The sequence below is a fragment of the Carya illinoinensis genome, chromosome 1 (genome assembly GCF_018687715.1).
Source record: "Carya illinoinensis cultivar Pawnee chromosome 1, C.illinoinensisPawnee_v1, whole genome shotgun sequence".
Lineage (NCBI taxonomy): Eukaryota > Viridiplantae > Streptophyta > Magnoliopsida > Fagales > Juglandaceae > Carya > Carya illinoinensis.
In genome coordinates, this window is record NC_056752.1 from 9,003,763 (window position 1) to 9,026,377 (window position 22,615).

The 22,615-nt window shown below is 37.7% G+C and overlaps 2 protein-coding genes across 2 annotated transcripts; both read left to right on the forward strand.

The window, feature by feature from the left end:
* Window positions 1-3,145: 3,145 nt before the first annotated feature.
* Window positions 3,146-7,334, forward strand: LOC122309561 (methionine adenosyltransferase 2 subunit beta). Its single transcript, XM_043123074.1, has 6 exons — window positions 3,146-3,718; window positions 4,276-4,435; window positions 4,687-4,874; window positions 6,111-6,234; window positions 6,670-6,800; window positions 6,913-7,334. Exons 1-6 carry the CDS (start codon window positions 3,497-3,499, stop codon window positions 7,042-7,044), a joined length of 957 nt encoding a protein of 318 aa, XP_042979008.1. The 5' UTR covers window positions 3,146-3,496; the 3' UTR covers window positions 7,045-7,334.
* An 8,656-nt stretch (window positions 7,335-15,990) lies between these two features.
* Window positions 15,991-18,733, forward strand: LOC122309571. Its single transcript, XM_043123085.1, has 3 exons — window positions 15,991-16,040; window positions 16,282-16,576; window positions 18,372-18,733. Exons 2-3 carry the CDS (start codon window positions 16,394-16,396, stop codon window positions 18,444-18,446), a joined length of 258 nt encoding a protein of 85 aa, XP_042979019.1. The 5' UTR covers window positions 15,991-16,040; window positions 16,282-16,393; the 3' UTR covers window positions 18,447-18,733.
* Window positions 18,734-22,615: the final 3,882 nt, after the last annotated feature.

A 22,615-nucleotide genomic window follows, 5' to 3' on the forward strand; every position in this document is an offset into this window, starting at 1 on the left:
TTTCTCAAACATAAAACAAAAGTTATGGCAGAAGTTAAAAAACTTGAAGAAGAAATTGTTGTCACAAGGGAAAAGAGAATTACTTATCAAGACTGGCATTATCCATACCTACCTACTCAATAAGTTATTTTAAACTACTAGGTAATTTATGTTCTGAGTGAAAGTATGATGTCAAATTCTGGTGGGTCAAAGAATAAATGAATATAAGATTTATTGGGTAAGCTATCGGAAAATGTGTGTTTCAAAACCAGGAGGAGGGAAGAGATTTAAGGATTTTAAAACCTTCAATTTGGCTTTTCTAATATAGCAAGGTTGGAGAATTATGCAAGATGAATCTTTCCCTATCCATAGAATTTTCAAAGCCAAATACTTTCCCAATTTAAATTTCCTTGAGTTAAAACTGAATCAAAATCCCCATTTTGTATGGAGAGGCATTTGAGAAGCTAATAAAAAAACTCAACTAAGGAAGCATGTGGAGGGTGAGCAATGGGAAATCAATAAATATTTGGGTTGACTATTGGATCCCTGGAGTAAATTTGAGTGATAAAGGGGAAATGATTAGAGAATAAATAGTTGACTGTCTCATTGACAATAATACAAAGTGGTAGAATGTAGCAAAAGTTAGAGATCTTCTATCTCCACAAGCTGCCACTGAGATGTTGAAGATTAATCTCAGTCCAAGAGAATACGAAGATAAAAAAATCTAGATCCATGAAGGTTAATAAATACAATAGGAAGAGTGCCTATAGATTATTCAAAACATTGGAGAAAGAGATAATAGAAGGGGAATGCTCTAATATTTGGAAAGACCTCTAGTCCTTACACATTTTCCATAAGATCAAAGTATTTACTTGGAGAGCCTGCAATAACAGATTACCAAGAATAATTTGTTAAAAGAAGAGTGATCGTACATGATGCGTGTAATTTTTGCAAGAGAGCAGTTGAGACATTGAACATGCATTATATTCTTGCCTTGCTTTAGAAGAGAACTGGAGAAAACACTTATCACTTCTATATGTTGCTGGTAGAAATAAAGTTTTCATTGAGATGACTTAATATATAAGAGGGAATCTGGTACAAAATAAATCAGATGATTCATGTGAATAAAAACATACCCCTAGATTATCCAGTAGAGCATGCTCTTGGATTTCTTAACGTTCATAGAGACTTGAGGTCTAATTCTTTGAAACCACCTCCACGGGGAGTTCTAAAGTTGAATGTTGATGGCGCCATCTTTAGTGACAAAAAAACACCAGGTGTTAGTGTGATACTAAGAGATGAAGAGGGAAGTGTGCATATGGCTTGTAATGCCTCAATGGAAGACTCAAATTACATAGCCTATACTCTAAAAGGACTATGACAATGATATAATTGAAAGCTCATTGGAATCTTATAAAGAGCAATAACTTTATCTTCCTAAGCAATGTTGGATCCTATACACCACATACCTTTATCATTATTGAATGTGGTATCACAATCTCTCCCTCTTAAATTCTTGATGTCATTGTTGAGCCTATCTTTAATACTATTTGCAACGTCCCAATGAAAGACTCAAACCACATTACCTATACTCTAAAAAGACTAGTCAATGATACAATTAGAGTTCTATGGAATCTTATAAAGAGCAAAATTTCTCATTCTCAAATAATGTGGGATTACATACACCACATACCATTATTTTTATCATATAGGATATCATATGGCTACAAGTAAAAAAGAAAAGGAAGTATCAGGTCTAGAGGAGATTGAGCTTTTAGCAATGTTTAGAAGTCTACAATTATTATGTCTTAATATAGGCATTTATTATCTAATAATGGAGACCGATTTATTATTAATTGTAAAATAGATACAAGAGAAAGAAGATTCACTGTCTCTGCTGGGAAATCTTATAAAAGAAACTCAAGAATTGAGGAAGAGATTCAGGAATTGTAAGGTTAAATATTCTTGTCGGTTAGGCAATAAAACTACAGAGAGATTAGCAAAATATGTTTAAGATATGGATGACATTTGTTTACAGTGGTTCTCTTTTCAGGATGTAATTCCTCATATCATCTAGGTTGACAAACGTTTATAATATTATTTTCAATAAATAAATGAAATTTGTTATTAAAAAAGAAGAAGAATTGGGCTACCCATTATCCTAACCAATTTCTAGGGTCACGGGCAAATTTATGTCACCTTTAAATCAATCGATTTCTTTTTTCATTTCAATATTTGAACGAGAGTAATAGTTGTTGCTTTTTCTCTCAAGCTCCATAGGCAATTTCCCTCTCTCTCTATATATATATATAAACCCAAGATCCTTTCATCTTAACCCAAAAGGGGGTGGAGCTTTTGCTCTTCTCTCCCTCCTCCCCTTTGACCTATGCAGCTCCTGTACTATTTATTTTCTATTGGGTTTTTTAAAGTTTTTTATCCATGGCAAGGAGAAGTGTCAATCTATTACCATTCATCCCTTTTTGACCGCCACACATCCCACTGCAGGTCTCCTCAATCATCGATCTCTCTTGTGGTAGAAGCAGAACACCAACTGGAGTGGCGAATGAGCCATACGTGTGGCTCAAAACTGCACTTGAATTTCACACACCTCCGCACCAAAGGGGCCTTGTGTCACCACACGCAGCATTTTCGGACCCAACGACCTTAGATCCTTTAGACCAGACCATTCCTCTTTTTCCTATCGAGGCATGTGGCTCCCATAGGCCACCATTGTCCCAGACTGTCATCTCCAACAAATTGGTGCATTTCCAGTTTGCTATCTTCTTATGTTTTTACTTTTCCTAATCAAGAATCGTAAAAAAGAGGTAGTGGAAGTCTCCGAAAACTAGTCTAGACCTGCAAAATACAATACATAACTCTTCACTACGACTTCCGGTTGCAGACTTATAATTCGTTTTTGGACTGCATCGGTTTTGCCTTGTGAGAAATGGATGAGGTAAGTCATCGATCCGGATCCTTTTTTTTTTTTTTTATTTCTTGTGTTTTATTTGCTAGTTTGAGATGAATGTTGAGGTCTCCCATATTATTGACTATTATATTTTGTAATTGTTAATTTTATCTATAATATGCTTGCTTTTTTTTAAAAAAGAAGAAGAGTGTAATAGTTATATTGATCTTTGCGAAAAGAACACAAGAAGCCGAGTCCAAACTCGGAATAGACAGAGTCCCGATCCGACTTGTTCATTCCTGTGCCTGGTCACTTCTATGCCCATTACAACCTTCCGTGTCGTTAACCTCTGTTTTCACTTTTCCCGGACGCATAAGAAACAGCGGCAGTGACTGTCCTCTGAATGAGAATGAAAACAAAAACTTCGTAAGCTACCCCTGCCTAAAAAAATTGCCAACGGAGCCCGTCCATTTATCGAAAGCAGACAATCTTAGAACTGTATCATATAGAGAACTTCTTCCCTGCTCAGAGATCTCACGACAAACTCAACAGAAAAAAAATTCACTCTTAAACGCCCCCACCATTTCCAGAGAAAGAGATACAGAGAAGATGGTTAAGAAGAGAGTTTTGGTGGTGGGAGGCACGGGATACTTAGGACAACACCTATTGCAAGGCTTTTCAGAGATCCAAGGTGACCCATTTGATCTGGCATTCACGTACCACTCAAATCTCCCTCAGGCTTTGCTTGATGCCTTTCCTTATTTGCTCGCTTTCCATGTTGATCTCAAAACCGGACAAGGGTTTGAAGCTATTTCACAAACATTTGGCCAGGTCTGTTTTCACCCAGAATAACAAATTGTAATTTTGATTGGTGAATTTGCTAAGCAGATAGTGTATGAATCTATATGTTAAGAGAAAGAATAAAAATATCTCTGGGCTTTGAACGATTGATTAAATTCGATTAGTGGGTCTAAATTTTTGCTTGCTGCATTTTGTGTTCGAAAGGGCCCGTGATAAGAAAAACACTCTTTTTAAGTGCCTGTAACTGCGAACTGTATTATGGGTTCTATTGATTTGTACTTCTCTTCTTCCCCATCAGAAGTTGCTTGGAAACTAGGATAAGGTCCATAGATGTATAAGAGGATTGCTATCTTCCTTTCATTTTGTAGTTCAGAATAATCAAGTCTTTAGTTATGGCATTTGGAGTAACTAGGTAAGCCGTTACTGACTATCCAGAACTCAGAAAATCTGAAATGCTTGAAAGTTTCGTCCGCTGCCAATTAGCATAGATGTTGAATAATCCAATATAATGTTTCTTAAAAAAAAGAGGAAAATATTTTATTCAGTGTTGTTATGCGCTGACAAGTGTATCGTCTTTGAAACGCCAGCCTGATGTGGTTGTGAATTGTGCTGCACTCTCTGCACCTCGTGCCTGTGAAATGGATCCATCTGCTGCCACGTCCATTAATGTGCCATCTTCTCTCGTGACTTGGTTGTCAAATTTTAAAGAGACTAGTACCCTTCTAATTCAATTGTCAACTGATCAAGGTAAGCACTCCTGCATTACTAGAATGAAACGCCCATGAGATCTAAACCTGCGATCTCACCCTTCACCAGATTCTTATGGAGGAGGGAGTGCCTTTTGAGCTACAGCTCATGGGCCTTTTCTATTTTGTATTTTGCTTGAATCCCAACAATGCTCAGACGTAGCTTCTCTCTTTCTCGTTCATTTATCTTTCCATTGTGCATTTACACTTGGCTTTGTGGCTAGATTGTATATGATATAAGTTCTCAAACAGTTTATGAAGGGGTGAAGTCCTTCTACAAGGAAGAAGATGAAACTGTGCCTGTGAATGTTTATGGGGAATCTAAGGTGGCAGCAGAGAAGTATGTTTCTGAAAAATGCTTGAACTTTGCAATACTGAGAAGCAGTATCATTTTTGGGCCACAGACAATCTCACCTGTTCCAAAATCTCTTCCAATTCAGGTGTGTACACGCAATTCAAGCCTTATATTGTACATCTGTAAGTTTATTGGATAACCAATGCATCTGATAAGAGACTAGTACATGTAGCCTAACTATAAATAAGAGTAAGAATAAAATATGCCTTTTCACTCCAGCTTGTTGCAAACTGCTATGTTCTAAGCAAGTGCCTGTGTTTTAAGGTTCTTTCATTGTTCTTTCCACTAAATAGTTTTTAACATATAGTTTTGCAACCTGCTTCATTCTTTCTCCAAGTATGGACTTTGTTCTTTATGGCAGTGAAATCTACTCATAATAGTTGTCATTGTATACATAAACCGTGCATGTTGGAACCTCATAAGTCTTTGTGGTTTATAGTTATGGAGATGTCAGAATTATCCAAAATAATAGTTCACTGTCCTAAACAATAGATGAAAGTTTTTGAACAGAGTAGTGCTACATGTACTTGCAGTTTTACTTCCAAAACTTATTCTATTAGTTTTCTTTTCAAATTCAAATTTTGAATTTCAAATTTCAAAATCTTTAGCATATCAATAGTTGACATGTGGATAATTAAGTTTTTTGTAAGTTTTTCTTAAGTACATTTAGCATTTCTTTTGAATAATTGCTTTCAGAGGTAACATGATCTGTTTATCTTTGTTGCATGGATGCTAGAACAAGTTTTGTTTAATACTTTAATGGTTATTACTTTTATAAGATTTGTTTTGGGTATTTCTTTGACTTTTATAAAATTTGGTGTTTAATACTAAATTCCACTGTCCACTATTATGTTGGTAAGATTTTTGTGGCCGAGATGACAATGTGATAAGTTTCAGGTATAGCCTTATTTATTTGATAGAAAGTTCTTATAACTTTCCAGTGAAAAAGTAACAAAACATGAAAAGTAAAGATGGTAGAATTGATTGTATGGATGTATAATAAAAATTTAAACACTGGTTTCTGTTCACATAACATGGCTTAAGAGTTATATCTTGTAATTGCCTTTTCAAGTGACTGGTTTTATTGTGGCTGTGAGAAAGAGGAGCTGCTTTTTTTTTTCTTTTCTTTTTTTTTTTGCCCCGGGGGGCCCCGCGGTTGTTTTTTTTTTTGGGGGGGGGGGGGGGGGTGGGTCTCGATAATTGGTCATTAAATTTTTACTGGGAAGAATTGGCAAAGTTAAAGAACAGAATCAATAATTTGGAAACTATTATTATCTTGTATTTAACCGATGAGTTGACACCTGATACCTAATTGATGCAGTGGATTGATGGTGTTCTCTCCAAAGGAGAGAAAATGGAGTTCTTTCATGATGAGTTTCGCTGCCCAGTTTATGTCAAGGACGTTGTGACTATTATACAAGTTTTGACAAGCAGATGGATGTCAGGTATGATTTTATAGTATCCGAGCTAAAATACCGGTGATATAAATGGTAAACAACATCAAAGTTGCCCTCTAATACATTGTCAATGAAAAGGACTTGGTCAACATTTTTGGTAAAGCACGTCCTCCATGAAGGCATCACAATACCAAAGTTGCCCTCTAGTACACTGTCTATGAAAAGAACCAAATACTGGGATCTTTATGCGTTATGACTCATAGTGCACACACATCATGAATTTTCACATGTTGCCCCCTGGATCCAGGAATAGCGACAAAGACTAAATGTCCGGTCCCATTGCCAAACTTATGGCACTTGCGGATGTTGCCAGCCTTCTGCTTTTATGTATTCGCTCTGATGCCTGTAGTCCTCTGTATTCTCTGTACATGCTGTATCTCACATCTTTAATGATGACTTCAACATTCATGATGTTTCTACCAGATGCGAAGCAAATGCAATTGCTACTAAATGTTGGTGGACCTGATAGGGTATCCCGTTTACAAATGGCCGAGGCTGTGGCACATATCAGAGGATACGACACCTCCTTGATCAAGCCAGTGTCTGCATCATTGGTTTGTATATCTTCATTGCCATCAGCTTCCTTTCGATGTCTTACTTTCTGGGAATTAGATATCCTTGTACCAGTCGATGTTAACATTTTTTTTCCTATAAATAATTCTTCAGGTTGATCGAGGCGTCAAGTCCCCATCTGACATATCCATGAACATAGACAAGCTAGTTCAGACACTAAATATTTCCCCCATTTCATTCATAGATGGTGTCAGATTGACACTCACTACTGAAGCTAAATCTTGAGGCCACCAGGATCTTGTAAATTGCATCCTCAGTGTAGTACATCTGCTATTACCAAGGGTATGGCATGAACAATGATTCTCAATGACCCAGTTCCCTCCAATCCAAGCCATCAAGTGTTGTAAATTGCTTTCTAGAATATGATTTTGTTGTCCTTGGTTATTTGTTAGTGATTTTTTTTTTTTAATCCATTTCATGTAGCTTTCATAGACTCGTATGAAAATAAATCGTTGAAGTTGGTTTGCCTATTCTATTGGCATCACATTCCAAAATACAGATACCTTATCTCTAAATTTCTTTTTCAGTGATAAATGTTGTAGTGAACATAAAAGCACAACAAAAGGCCTCAAAGTAAAAGTAAAATAAACAGCTTTTACAATTGTTTAGTAACGAAAGATAATCTTGCATTTCTCGACACGCACCATTAATGAAACTAACAGCTTCCTCTTTTTGTTTGGTTATAGTATTCAGAATGCTTATCTTCCAAAAAACTGATCCACAGATGGATTAGAGCCGGATTAGTTTGGTATTATGAAAATATTTTATTATTATTCATTATTTTGTCATTACTTTTTATATATATTTTTTATTATTATTCATTATTATTTAATATTTTATCATTATTTTTTACTACTATTTACAAGATATTTAAAATCATATTTCTACTTAAACACAACCGTCCCAGAAGAATGACTAGTTTTTGTACCAATGTAATTTTAAGCTCCACGTTCGCATTAGAAAATGGAATTTATTATTAATTTTTTTTTTTTACATGTGTTCCAAATTTATTAAATTTTTTTAAAAGAAATTGTGCTGAATTTGAAAATTTTAAAACTATATAAATAAGAAAAGGCAGTAAGAAGCTTATAAAGTTGTTTTTTATTTGCCCCTTTTATAAGGATTACAGTTTTAATTTCATCTAGCCCATTTTCTTTGTTCTTTTTATTTAAAAAAGAAGAGAAAAACTAACTACTGCAGTGTCAAACACATCTTATTTGATTACCTAGTTTTAATACGATAAATTTGGATATTTTATTAAAAGTTAAATAAAATATTATTATAATATAATTTTTTAATATTAATATTATTTTAATATTTGAAAATTTTAAATTATTTATTATATTTTATGTAAAAATTAAAAAAAATTATAATAATAAAATGAGGCGGAACAAGATAGTTTAGCGGTAAACAAACGGGTCCTAACTCCTAAGCTCATTCTTCCTCAGGTAACCCAATCAACAGAATTGCTACATACCCCCGGGGAAGTAACCCCGCCGTGTCCCCGTGACTGACGTGGCAGTTGCCACGTCAGCCGGTAATAAAAAATTATTAAAAAAACAAAAAAGGCGGAAAGAAGGCATAGTTGAATGTGAGAGTAGCGTTTGACGTGATTTTGACCTTGCAGAGCCCAAAACATAACCTCCCATAGCCGACGAGCTTGAGCTTGGTTTTTCTGTGATTTCATCTGTATTTGTGAGTAAGCAAACGGTTGATTTTGAAGAATAGTGAGGAAAACTGTGCAGAAAATCAAAATCAGAAATAGAGACGTTGCCGAGGAGCTTTAACTGGCTTTTAGCTTGTTCTTTCATCTGCATTTGTGGGTAAAACAATAATTTTAACTGAGTTTTTCTTTAAACATTTGATCTGGGTTGTTGTTACACATTTTCTCGTTTCTTTCTTTGTTTTATCTTTTTTTTTTTTGGGTATTTTCTATTTCTTAGTACTGGGTGGATTTTTTTTTTTTTCTGTAGCTTGGTATTTTCTATTACACATTTGATCTGGGTTGTTGGTATTTTCAGTAGCTTGGTATTTGATCTGCTTTGTAACTACTTGTAAGTAGACAGAAATGGGGTTTATTTATTAATGTTACTATTTTCGCAGATGTTTTTATATATTTTAAGTTTGTGAGAGGAGCATATGACATAAATGTCAGTACTTATTTATTGATTTGATAAGTAAAATCTTTTTAATTAGTTAAATAGGAGATGTATGTAGAAAATATATATTACAAGGGGTGGAGTGAGTTCTCTTGGTATACTGGATGGATTTATGGTGGGGATGGCTCAAAGATACGCATTTGGCATGATGTTTGGTGTGGTGCACAATTCTTGAGAAGTTCTTTTCCAATCCTTTATAGAATCTCTAGCATGAAGGGGGTGTCATGTTCACTAGGGACGCTATTAATTGGGAGGTTGACTGTTTTTAATCATTCTATGACAAATTCTATGACAATTAAATCCAGGGAAAATCCTTACCCTGGATTTAATTGTCAACTTGTGTTGCATGTGTAGAAGAAATGAGGTTCATGGTGCATATGGAGTGAAAGAAACTGCAGTAGCTTTGATTTGATTGATAGTCTGATTTTTGTCTTCATTTTGCTTCAACTCCTCTAGTTGAACTACCATAGATATTATGGATCCCAGCTTGTCAACTTCCATGGAGTTCATTCCATATGAATAGAGTCCATTTGGTGTCATTCCTTATTTATTCTCTTTGGTTGTTACTTGAGGTTGTAATTAATACTATGTGTTCATTTGATTAAATGCCTTTAAAAAGTATTTAAGATTTCATATTTATGTTGAATTACTTAATTTGTGTCAGTTCTATTATATTTTCCCAGCATGGGAAATGAGAAAGAACAGCCAACTACGCAAACATCATCTAGCTCAAATCCAGGATTGGAGGTATGTATATTATATAATTGTGCACTTCAATAACATTGGTACTGTTGATATATCTTTTTCGAAATATATATCAATAACTTTATCTAATAACATGTTAGGCCATACCATCAACTAGTCAAGACATTCCAACTTACATGCCTGGTTACTTTGGACGAGTGCCTACGTGGTCACCAACTTTTCTACCATATCCGATTGGTAACCAATATCCAATCAACATACAGGTAGTGATAACTTGTAGCTTGATTTATTGGATTATAATTGGCTTTTTTGCAACTATTAAAAAAATAAGGTGGCTTAATTGCAACAGTTTAATTGATGACCTTTTATAATTTGTTGCAGAATGCTGGTTACTCTTTTCGACATATCATGGAACCTCCGACTCATATTAGCAATACAAGTTCTTCCACGAGCAAAATAGTTGGTTCAGAGCTCGATAATAGAGCTAATGGTGGGGAATCTGAAGCGCCACTTGGATCTCCTCTAGTTGAAGAACGTACTGAGGAACGGCCAAATCTTACGAATCTAATAGTGGCAGTCCCTTGAAATCTCATAATATCAAAGTGGTTGATGATGATACGATTTAGGAGTCAAAGTCGGGAATGGAGTTTAATTCCCTTGAAGAGCTATTGTGTTATTATAAGGAATATGGTAAAAAATGCGGGTTTGGGGTGATGACAAAACGGACTGATAGAGAAGAAAATGACTCTGTTAGATACGTCACTCTTTGTTGTGCCCGTGGTGGGAAGGTTCAGAATAGGACTTTGAATGTTGTCAACTTGGACTGTTCATCCGGGTTCCAACCCGGAAACCCGGGTACACCCGGACCGCAACCCGGGTCTCAAATCCAGGCCGGAACCCGAAGCGGGTTAAGCCGGGTTAGATTTGGTCCAGAACCCGGATGTATCCGGGTTTTGAAAAAATCGGATTCCGGGTTCCGGATTGAACTCGATTTTTTTTATAACCTGTTAGCAAATTGCAAGCACAACAGAGCCATAATCTTCACTCTTCAGTGCCAACATTTTTTTTTTTTTACTCGAATGTAAACATCTTTGAAAAATGCGTCAAGCAGTGCTGCAACAATAATGACATTATACGAACTTCTGCAATTGTTCTTGTAGCTTTTGTGGATAAACATAAGAGGATGATCAACATTTGAGTTAACCATCTTTACCAGAGAGAAGCATTTCTAAATTGCATTCTCTGTTTGGATGCTTCCACTGTTAAATTGGTAAGTTAAATCATACTCTCCCCATCACCTATAAGAACATACAGATTAAAGGGGTAAATTTTAAAAACCCCTTCCCAGAAAAAATTTACCCTCTTCCCAAAAAAAGGAAAAAAGAAAAAAAAAAGGGGATCTAAAACTATCAGCTATTAGCTCAAATCAAGTAATTCAAATTAAGCCAAAAACCTGTGCTACTTGCTTACTCCTTACAAGCATAAACTACCAAAAAATACAAGAAAGAAAAGGTCAATGCCAACACTGGCCCACAAAATTGCCGTTGTTGGTGCTTCGCACCTTCGGAGGTTCATAGCTCATTGTAGAGAGAACTTCTGAGATCTTCCATTGCTCAACCTGATAATTTGGAGTAAGAGAAGTAGAATGAATTCTAGATCAAAAGAATTCAAACAACAGTATGCATTCATGAATTCTTAGAAATATTGTACTGCCTTATAATCTTTTGGACAACAAGCATCCAAATGTGAACTCCCTACATTTTTCTAAAATGCCCAGGTGGTCTTATTTCTTAAAAGTTATTGAATATAGTTAAATTCGTGACTAACAGATAGTTTAAGCTCACTCTTTTTTCTGGGTTGTCTTGCACCCAGAGCAGGGGAAGTACTAAATCCCATCTAACCTCTCAACATGAGAACATGAGCTTCTTTTTCATCAACATGCTTTTCCTTTCTTAGTACTTAATTCGACTAATAGATAAGACTTCAAGTCTCTGCAATCACATATACAGAATACATTATATCACCAACCATACCAAAAAAGGAAAAGAAAAAAAAACTAAAAATTACCCCTTTAAAGTCGACGCCATCACCACATTAGTGTTAATTGGCCAATGAACAAAATTTGCACACGTATTTTACTAATTTGTCCATACCCTAGCATCACACAAATACTCTACATATATATATTTTTTTAAATGAGTGATGTTTGCAAAAGGTCAAACCCATTCCAAAAAGTCTTATGTCTCCATGGCTCACTTGATTTTGCATTACCCCAATCAAAATTTCTTACAACTCAATATTAACCAACTTCAGTGGATGCATACTTGTTATAAAAGGTGACAACCAGTTAGAACTCTACACATGTCAAGTGAAGAAAAGAAAGCAGCCAAGACTCGAGTGCTGAGGTGGAGGGCTGCAGTTTTCTGTTATAGTTGTAACCTCTATAAAATAGATCTTTGTGATTCATTTTATAGTGTAATATTGAAGTAAGAGATAAATACAGGAGAGCACGAGTGGAAAGAACTCAAGAGAGGGAGATACTTTCTCATTAAGAGAGGAAGTGATGTGTGAGAGTTTATAGTCTTGTAACACAACTGTATTGTTCAACTTCATCAATAAACAAAGAAGGCTTCTAGCTGTTCCTACCGTGGATGTAGATTATTAGGATTGAACCACGTAAAGATTTTGTGTTCTTTATGATTTTCTTTACTGCTTGTGTATGATTTGTGAGTTTCTTGGCAAATATTGGTAGAACAATTATGTTCTGTCATCAATACAGATTGGATAGAATTGTAACAATACTCAACCGTATTCAACTCATTAACTAAAGCCAGAATCAAATTAGACACTATGAATCTTCTATGAAACAATGAAACATCATCACGTATTACAAATTCTTGTGGTGAATCTGGTGATAAAAACACTTATGCCCACACTCAAGACGAAGCTTTAGATTTTCGAACACTTCGATGTTCTCAATATAGTGGAAGAGATTTTTCACACTTGGCCAATAAAATAATGCCATGTAGGCATTCTAAGAAGAGCACTCTTGCACCCAAACCCTTTCCCTCTCCTTCTTTCTCTCTCTCGGTCCCTCTCCAATCTGCGTTCAACAGATGCCATTTCAAGCCCTCTCCTTTCTCTCACTCTCAAGTCTCATTGACCCATGAAAAAAAGTGATGCTAGTTGGATCTTATTCCTTTGAAGATCCTAAAGATCCAAGTAATTTCAGGAAAACCCTTTAGGTTAGTTTAATTTGGTACCAATTATTTGTGTAAAGAAAAATCCTTCAAGTTAATTTCAGAAAAAACATTCATTTTTTTTGTAGAAAGACGTTTATGCAGGTGGTGAAGAGGAAATTAACTGAGAATTACAAAGAAATTCCATACATAACAAACAGACCAACCCAGAAAATCCACTGCATGCCCAAATCATCACATACCCACTCAAAGTCACCAAAGAGAGAATAAAAAAACAGAGGAAAAAAAACATACTCATCGATGAAGAAAACGACAGAGCACCCAACACTTGTGCATCCTCAGACAGAAAGCAAAGGATTTCCCCCTTTGTTAGATCTCCCCGATAGCTACCAGCATCCACTAGTTTGGGACCCTTTGCAAATCTGGAAAAAGAAAAAAGAAAAAACGCTGGAGTGATGCTGAAGAACCCCAAAATATCACTACATCGGAGATCTTTTTTTTTTACTGGTTCAAAGATCTTACCTTTTTCTTTTCTTTGATCGGCAGTGAGGGAGGACAGGGAGGCCATCTTGATTCTTGTCTTCAATCGACAGTGAGGGAGGGAGGCTAGGGTTTCTTTGGATTGAGAGAGAGAGAGAGAGAGAGAGAGAGAGAGAGAGAGAGAGAGAGAGAGAGAGAGAGAGAGAGAGAGAGAGAGAGAGAGAGATACATGGAAATGAGAATGGGTTCGGCTGGGAGACAGGTAGGTTCACTTTCCATTTTGTACAAACCGGTACCCGGTGTCTTAAAACATAAACCGCATTTTATATTGGATCTGGACCGCATATATCCAGTTTTTCAGAATATGGGTTTTAGTCCAGATTTAATCCGGCCCGGAACCCGTAACCGGATATCCGGTTATCTGGGTTTCGGACTGGGCCAGGTAAAACCCGGCTACCCGGCCCATATGAACATCCATATTGCCAACCCACGTCCGACAGGAAAGACAGAATGTAAGGCAAGAATTAATGCCTTAAGACAAGATGGAGTGCTGAGGTTGACGACAGTACATAATATCCATAACCACGACCTTAGTCCATAGAAATCCCGCTTCTTTCAATGTAATAGAGAAGTTAGCGATGCTATAAAAAGGGTCCTACTGAAGTATGTTCTCTATATCTTTCTCTTTCTTTAACAGTTCATCAATTCTTTCTTGAACTTTTAGCTCAATCACTTTATTACCATCCAATCACTTGAAAAACTTACAATATGGTAAGCCCTGCTCATTTCATACATATATTAGAAAAGAGGAATTGTACAATTTATTAATGCTTATATATCCAATATATTTTAGGCAATAAATAATGTAGTTACCTAGGTATTATATTTTGAACACCCTAAGAAGGGTCTTCTTGGATTTTTTTGTAGTAGTTGACCATTTCAATGTGGCTTCCAGCTCGCAGGAGCACAATTTTTTTCCCAAACTACGTTTGGAAAAAGATGATGAAGATATTGATGGAGATGATTTTGACATTCTAAGATAAACCCCCATAAAATAATTGAATAACAGTTGAATAATGATGGAATAATTAATGAAGAGTGGGAAGTTTTGACAGATTAATGAAGAGCAGCAAGTTTAGAAAGTATTATTGATAATATAATTAGTTTTTAATTTTCAACTTTTTTTTAATGAAGGGAAGTTAATGAAAGAGGATTATAGTTCTACATCATAGCGATAAAAAAAGAACCTGTTATGAGCACTAATGTAGACCAATTTTGTATACACATTGTCATAATTCTTATACATTTACATAATTTTTTGTTCTCTTTGAGAGTTTAGGCACCCGAGAAAAATATTAAGTATACACATTGCCAAAATCTTATATGTTTTTGGCAGGATCTGGCAAACCAAGCAAGCACATTGGAGGCCCGAATTTCAGAAATATATAAAAGACCCAGGTGCTATGACTGGAAATACTTGGTTGTTGAACATAGTTGTTTTTTTTGGTGAAAATTCATGTACACATCTCACCAACAACTGAACGACCATTCAAGTGCACATTTATAATTGAGATTCAATAATTACTAAACAGAAAAACTAAGGATAAACAATCCAATCAAAAAATTAAGGAAAAACTATCCAATCAATAACCTTGAAGCCTTACTGTTGCTAGTAAAACTAAGGAAAAACAAATAAATCAATAATTAGTTTAAGGCATATGGTAGATAGGGGCTTTTATTTTCCTAGTTTTACCGGACCTCCCTAATTTCATTCCTACCCTACATTTCCTTCACTTCTTTTTTTTTTTTTTTTTTTTTCGAGTAATGTAACGTCATTTTCTCCAAATTTTCCCAGCAGCCATATGTAGTAAGTATTAAAACCACTCATTTCAAACAGAACAAATAAACCAGATAATATTCAATAAAATTACTGTGAACAAACCATAAAAACACAAACATTAGACTCGAAGAAATCAAAGTAGCGCATTCGACAATATTCAAAAGACACAAGTCTAATTGTTTCCCTCTTTCTCACATTCTCTCTGCAACCAAACAGAGCTATAGCAGCTTATAAGATCTCAGTCCGCCAATAATACTCACAACTCAACCCAATCAAACCCAATGATAAAAAAAATAAATAAATAGAAAAACATTAAAACAAACCAAAACCATTTGAAAGAAAAGCAAAAATTCTTGCCTTGAGGGTTCTCCAACAAAGATTCGTGCCTCGAGGGTCGTAGGTTCGTGTCCCGTCACGGCCTCAGGGATGAAGACGATGAGGATGGAGGTTTGGGGGAGAGCACGGGGTGAAGACTGAGTGGGTTCTCTGGGAGGTCAATGGAGAGAGGGAGGGCGAGTGGGTTCACGGCTTCTTTGGGTTAGGGTTTGTGTGGGTTAGATTGGGATGAGATGGATGATGAGAAAAGAGAGATGAGAGGGAGATGAGAGGGTTAGGGTTCGGTTCGTGTGAGATGAGAGGGTTGAGAGTAGAGAGAGATGATAGGGACAAGAGAGAAGAGAGAGATGAGAGAAAACAAAGATGAGAGAAAACACATGCGGAAAGGGAAAGTCAAAGTTTGACTGATAGAATTCTAAAATGTAAATAGGCAACGGGGACACAACGAGGAGGGATGTCTAGACTTTTCTCCCAATCAAAGGATCGGCCATAACCTTGCCAATATGCATAGAATAATGATAGCCTTACCACTATTTTACCACTCTTTTACTACTTTTTTTAATTTTTTAATTTTTTTCTTTTACTTAAGATTAAGCAAGTGACTATCATTAAAATTATATATTTTTAAAATTTTTTCTTAATGACTAAGGATATTAAAAAAATACTTAAAAAAATGATAAAAAATTAAATATACTATAAATAGTAAAATAATAGTAAAAGAGTGGTAAGTATATCATTGTCCATATGCATAACTGTGCTCATGTATCTCTGGTTATCATCTGCTAATTAGGGTTTTGGTTGCATTTCAAGACGAAGGAGACAGACAGACAGAGAGAGATAAAGCGTGGTGATCAATGGGGGGTGGAGCAGACCATGGACATGGGGAGGCGACCCATGGAGATTTTCGAGCCAAGGTTTGGAGCATGACGGGCGGCCCGTACTGCAGGCCCAAGCACTGGAGCCGGAATACCGCTATCGCCATGGCCAGCGTCGTCCTCATCTGCATCCCCATCGCCATGAAGTCCGCCGAGCTCGAGGTCCTCTCCTATCCGATCTCCTTTTTCCCTCGCTTGTTAGATGTCTGTTTGGTCTCCGAAGGAAATTTGATTTTGGTCGTATAATTCGACGTCTCGCCGACCTTTTTACCTTATATCGCGTAATCCTTTTCCTGGAAATGGAGGAAACTCAGGGAAACTGAAATTTATGGATCTTGGTTATTCACCATCTAGGACCTGATTAACTAGTTCTTGCGCGTGAAATACATGTCTACCAGCTTATTTTTGGTGGTTGTCATAAATGTAAACGAATCCAGGTTCACAATTCAATTCTGTTTCTAGTTGTGGATTTTGTTAACTACTATCTTGTGGGTTCCGAGAGTCTCTTGAGTAGTTTCCGTTTGTATGCATCCTTCTACTAGTCTTTTAGGGGCTGAGATGAGTAATGCTTCCCTAGTTGACATTGTGGCCACGAGTTTCTTCCAGGGAATCTATGAAATTTGTTTTTGTTTTAGGATATAAACTCAAATATTTACTTTTGGAATGGTATTTTCGTTTAGGCGTTTTGTTGACTTTGAAATGGTTTCACAATTTTATAATTTTTTTAAACTTAGTTGCTGAAAGATTTTGTATGTCAAGTGACTGTATTTTTCTGAGTTAGCACGTTGCATTTACTTAACTGAGAAGTGAAAGGAACAATTCCTCTGGCTTGCGCTTAGAATGATTTGGATTTGGATTTCAAATCAACGCCATGATTTCAAATTCCTTCCCTTTTAATGTAATTTGAAATTCAAGATTTTGAAAGGTTAAAATCTGGTCAAAATCTAAATTTCAATGTATCATCCAGCTAGAGTATTTGGATTTTAAAGTACCCAAATCTAAACCCTCTCCATAAATCCAACCATCCAAACGCACCACAAATGATTTCATAGTGTCTTCAGTTACCCGCTTTAGCCAGGAATTTTAATGTGTACTTGGTATTTTGTATCAAGCTTTACATTAATTCTATCTACTTTATGTATTAGGTATTCCGAAGCATGGGACCTTATTAGTTGCATCACCTAGGATTACATATAAACTGCAACCTTCCTCTTTGCAGTTGTGGCCATTTATGCTATTTAAAGACTCCCATTTTATTAATGTACCTTTTAGCTGAGACACTGATGGCTGAGGCTAAGTTTGCGTAGAGAGCCCCTCTTTATTACAGAATGGTAGCCTAGACACAGACACGCATTCATTAACCATTTGTCTTCAAATTTTTTGTGATAAGTAAAAATGATTTGTCTTCAAAATTTTGGTGTATGCATGACCCCCGCTTTGTATTTTTTATTAGCATTAGTTATTAGTCAGCCTCATCCATATTGTGGTCTTCCAGTTTTCTGCTCCTGACAATATATGTTTAGGTCTATAAAATAATTTGTATGATGTCCCACATGAATGGAAGAATTGCTTCGAAGTTTCAAATTTTTGGGATGGGTGTGTGGTGTCATCTTATATGGATTGGGTATGTTATGCCACAGTTAGGTTGTGGTTATGGTAGATAGTGGCATGAATTTTTCACAATGGCCTACATTTCCTTCAATGCTTATCATAGGAGACGAGAAACTATTGGAGTACTTGAATAAGTGCTAATAGGGGGAAATCTATCTATCTCATCGAAATGAATTGCACACTGGATTCAGTTGTCTTCACACAATTGATATTAAACATCCTTTTTGATAAGTAGTTGGTATTAAATCTCTTTTGATGCTGCTGTGGGGTGGTTCCTCCTTTGATGAATATGGCTAAGATGGCTTTTTTTCTTGCGGTATGGCTAAGATGGCTTTTTTTCTTGCAGCAACGGCCACATCACCCTGTTCGCCCAATTCCTTCACAGCTGTGGTGCAAAAACTTTGGAACTAAAGACTACTAAAATATCCTGGACCTTCAAGTGAAGCAGAAATAGTGGAGGTCGGGTATCCAATTTTTTTTGTTCTTTGCTAGCAGCAATCCTTGTAGAGAAAATTGGCAGTCTTCTGAGACTTGCATCTGTGATGTTTAATAAGAGAGTTGGATGTAGAAGTCACAGTGTGCGTTTCCATCTTACTAGATTATGATTATCTATAACAAAAACAAGGTGTTGACTATTTTGCTTTCTTTCAGTAAGAAAACAATTAGATGGTTGTGCAAGTTGTGGTATTGATATACTCTTTCGATTCATGTCTCACTCTTGTTGCCTTTCTATTATTATTATTATTTTTTTTTTTTGGCTTTAGAATTTTCAATAGTTGAAATGGAGAGTGGAGCAGATAAAATATATACAGCCCAAAAAGCCTAATAGGCCCAGCCCAAGGGGGTTCTCTCCACTAGAAGACAAAAGGAGGGAGAGGAAAGGGAGACAAAGAGGCGATAAGCAAAAGGAGGGTATCAGAATAAGAGAAAAAACAAAGAAGCGGAAAGTAAATGAAATGTCAGAGATGCAAGGGAAGGCATCAATTTTCACCACTTTCTAAGGGCATGCAAAAAGAGTGGGCATATAAAAGAAAACGGCCAGGCGATTTGAAAAGAGACTTCAACCACTTCTTCAGTTTCTTTAATCTCATGACAAGAGATTTTCTAGCAAATATAATCTAGATCTCCATTGTACAGTGAGAAGAGAGAGATTATAAATAAATATATTATAGTGGATTCTCCCCTCCCCAAAAACCTTCGTGGATGTAGGCAATATGCCTAGTTACATAAATCTGTATGTCTTATCTCTTTTTTACATTCTCAATATTTATTTTTAATTCAATTTCATGGACATGCGCAAAGCAGCACCGGACCACGCTGAGGACTCTAGACTACATTAAATGAGTCACAGATCGTTATAACAGGTCGAGAATGACTATTTTTCTACTTTTAAACTATTGTGCGATTTTTGGTATTAACAGTTGGTACCATTTCTGGAATCAATTTATTTTTTACACCGGAAGCGGAAGAATGACAATTTTTTGACATGCTAAATAATTTCCGAAGCAGAAGATGAAATTTTGCCTGATAAGTGTTCTCAACCTTTTGGCTTTTATATTTATGAAAAAACATTGTTGCAGCAAGTGGACGAGTAAATCTTCCCTTACCTAGTCGGTTAAGTGCATTTCATTTTTCCTGCACTTTAGTGCACAGTGCATAACAATCAATTAACAGGCTAGCCACTGGAGTTGTATTACACTCAATGCATCTTCACATACACAATATCAAGACACATGCACGTGGCACAAACCAAGTGTGCATAGTGCATTGGGAGACTTGACACAAAAGGGGTGAACGTGCACCCAAGGCATCTCTCACCCACTAGCCGTGGGTCCTACTGAGGTGCCGGTGGCCCCTCATTCGGAGTGTCGGCGTCGTTTGTCCCCATCGTGTTGGCCTCTAATCACGGAGGCCCGTGCATGCTCTAGTCAGTAGGTGCATGTTGCAGTGCACCAAGATGCACCTCGCCCATTGGCCATGGTGCCTATGGAGGTGCCGGTGGCCTTTCATTTGGACCGCCAACATCGACCTTCGACCACGAGGGCCTGTGCATGCTCCGGTCAGCAGGTGCACGTTGCAATGCACTGAGATGCACCTCACCCCTTGGCCAAGGTGCTGACAAGGACACTGGTACCCCCTTTTGGTTGCTTGTTGTGCTCTGTCTGAGTGGAAGGCATTGCCGACCTCCCCGGTGGGCTGAGGGTGGCCCACTACTGCATAGTGAGGAATGTCGAGTACTCGCAAGGTCACATCACGAGCTACATGGGCTCACTGGAAACAACCTATCTTTTCATGGAGTGGTTGCCGACCACCTCCATTTGGCTGAGATCTTCTTTGTGCTAGCCATGGACACGAGTCTACATATGGTTGAGACTCCTCGGCCTAGTGCCACTATGTCATAATAGGGGTGTTGGCAGCCACCATGTGGACCATTGGTGTATTTAGTCCCAGCCTGAAGGCCACCGTTGTTCCACGACATGTGGCAGGCAACGGTGGTTTGAAGCCATGCACCCTATGCACAAAACGTGCATTGGACTCCTAGGCTAGCTCACACCCAAGGTCTCCTCTCGTCCATTGGAGGATCGCCCAGGCACCATGGCCAGAGGTTACCTCGCCCACGGCCATGCACTACGACCAATGGTCTCCTCGCCTACGACCATGCATCAAGGCCAGAGAACTCTATGCCTAAGGCTATGGCTCGTCGACCAGCTCACTCCACGGCGATAGCTCATTGGCAAGCATGAACCGCGACAATACCACTCCTTGCCCAGCTACTCCATGGCCTTGGACTGGCCAAACCTAATGTGAATCACCTATAAGGCACGTTGCATGGCCCTTGCAATGTGCTCATAGGCCTCACTTACTCGGTTGCCACATGCACGGCCCAGTACACCTTGCATATCATGTGCATGCACCTCAACCACTTTGACTATGAGTGCTTACGACTCTAGGTATTTCTATTGCACTGTGTATTCGAGTGCATAGTATAAATATTGTGCACAAAAAATACATATGCGTGCTTGTACATTGTGGACAACCATGTGACACCATGCACTTTGCACCGTGCATGGCACGCACAGTGCCATGCACGATGCACGACCTCCTCCCACGGCACTTTGTAACTACTGTGAGCTCGAGCTCTCGCCGGCAATTTCTATTAGGACCACTAGCGTCCTTTGCCAGGTTAAGGATGGTCCTTGACCACCAGCCGACAGTCATCACATAGACTGCCGACATCTTTTGCCAGCCTAAGGGTGGTCCTCGACCACCACGAAAAATCCACGGCCGCCCATAGCCCAGTGCCCAGCTCCCAATGCAAGTAAGCTCATGACCATTGCCATCAGGGGTTCGTAGGTAGCACAACCACTGCCACCATGACCCTCATCAATCTCTGTCGTCAGGCACTCCTTACCCATGGAGTAGTTCCCTCGATCATGGGCTCCTCGCCATGGCTTCCTTGGTGTTAGCCTTTCGAACTAATTGGTTGACTAGAGGCCTCCCACCCATGACCATGCACATAGCCAGAGGCTTGCTCGCCCGCGACCATTCACCACGACTAGGGGCCTCCACTCCTTGGCCATGCTACACGGCTGAGGTCTCTCCTCGCCCACTAGACGGCTTCCACTCCACAGCCAGTGACAAATAATAATCTAGATTCCATGGCCTTTCACTTGTCGCTCCTTAGGCAACACAACCATTGGCCTCATTGCCACTGCACCACGACCATGCAGCTGAGCCTCGTCGCCATTGCACCGTTGCCATGAGCTGAGCCTTGTTGCCACACCATGGCCATGTAGCTAGGTCTAATCGCCCACTTTATTGCAGTCATGCAATTAGGTCTCATCGCCCACTTAGTCCTCGGTCATGCCATTGGGTTTCCTTGCCTAGACTCAACCATGCAAACTGCTCAGCTAGTGAACATCCTAGTCACTTCTCGGCCAGTGCACATCCTAGTCACTACTCACGGGCTAATAAGCAACCATGCATTCAGCCAACATCTCGACGGCTCAACGGTGGCCACCTCTCACTCTGGTAGCCAATTCCTCAGCCATGTGCTGCCTAAACTATATATATATATATATATAGAAAAGCTTGAATCAAAAGGAAGAAAGGCAAAAGGAGAAGGCAACCAGCAGCAGAGAAATTCAGTTGAACAAAATTTACTCGCAAGTAGGGCTGCAAATGAACAGAGTAGCTCGTGAATAGTTTGAGCTCGGCTCGTGTATACTTGGTTCGAACTCATTTCATTTAATAAATGAGATGTTCGTAAGCACTAATATATGTTTGAATATTAAATGAGTAAAACTCATATAAACTCAGTTCGACTCGATTTATAGTCGTGAACAAAACTCGTATAAGCTCGGCTTAACTCGTTTGAGTTCATTTTGAATCTAGTAATATGTTATATATATATGTGTTATATATTACATGTTAGTTATACTGTATATACTTAATTATATATTATTAATTTATTTATAGTTTACCTTATTTAATATAGATATGTTATGTTCCTAAAATGTGTATAGCATAATTTGTATAATAATATATCATACAACTATAACTAATGATTTATTATATTATCTATATGTA

Excerpts from the sequence above, each read along its gene's own strand:
- LOC122309561 (XM_043123074.1), top strand. The coding sequence starts at position 3,497 with ATGGTTAAGAAGAGAGTTTTGGTGGTGGGAGGCACGGGATACTTAGGA. Across the intron at positions 4,436-4,686 it reads TCAATTGTCAACTGATCAAG|TTTATGAAGGGGTGAAGTCC; the intron begins GTAAGCACTCCT and ends GTTCTCAAACAG. Across the intron at positions 4,875-6,110 it reads CAAAATCTCTTCCAATTCAG|TGGATTGATGGTGTTCTCTC; the intron begins GTGTGTACACGC and ends TAATTGATGCAG.
- LOC122309571 (XM_043123085.1), top strand. The coding sequence starts at position 16,394 with ATGGGGGGTGGAGCAGACCATGGACATGGGGAGGCGACCCATGGAGAT. Across the intron at positions 16,577-18,371 it reads TGAAGTCCGCCGAGCTCGAG|CAACGGCCACATCACCCTGT; the intron begins GTCCTCTCCTAT and ends TTTTTCTTGCAG.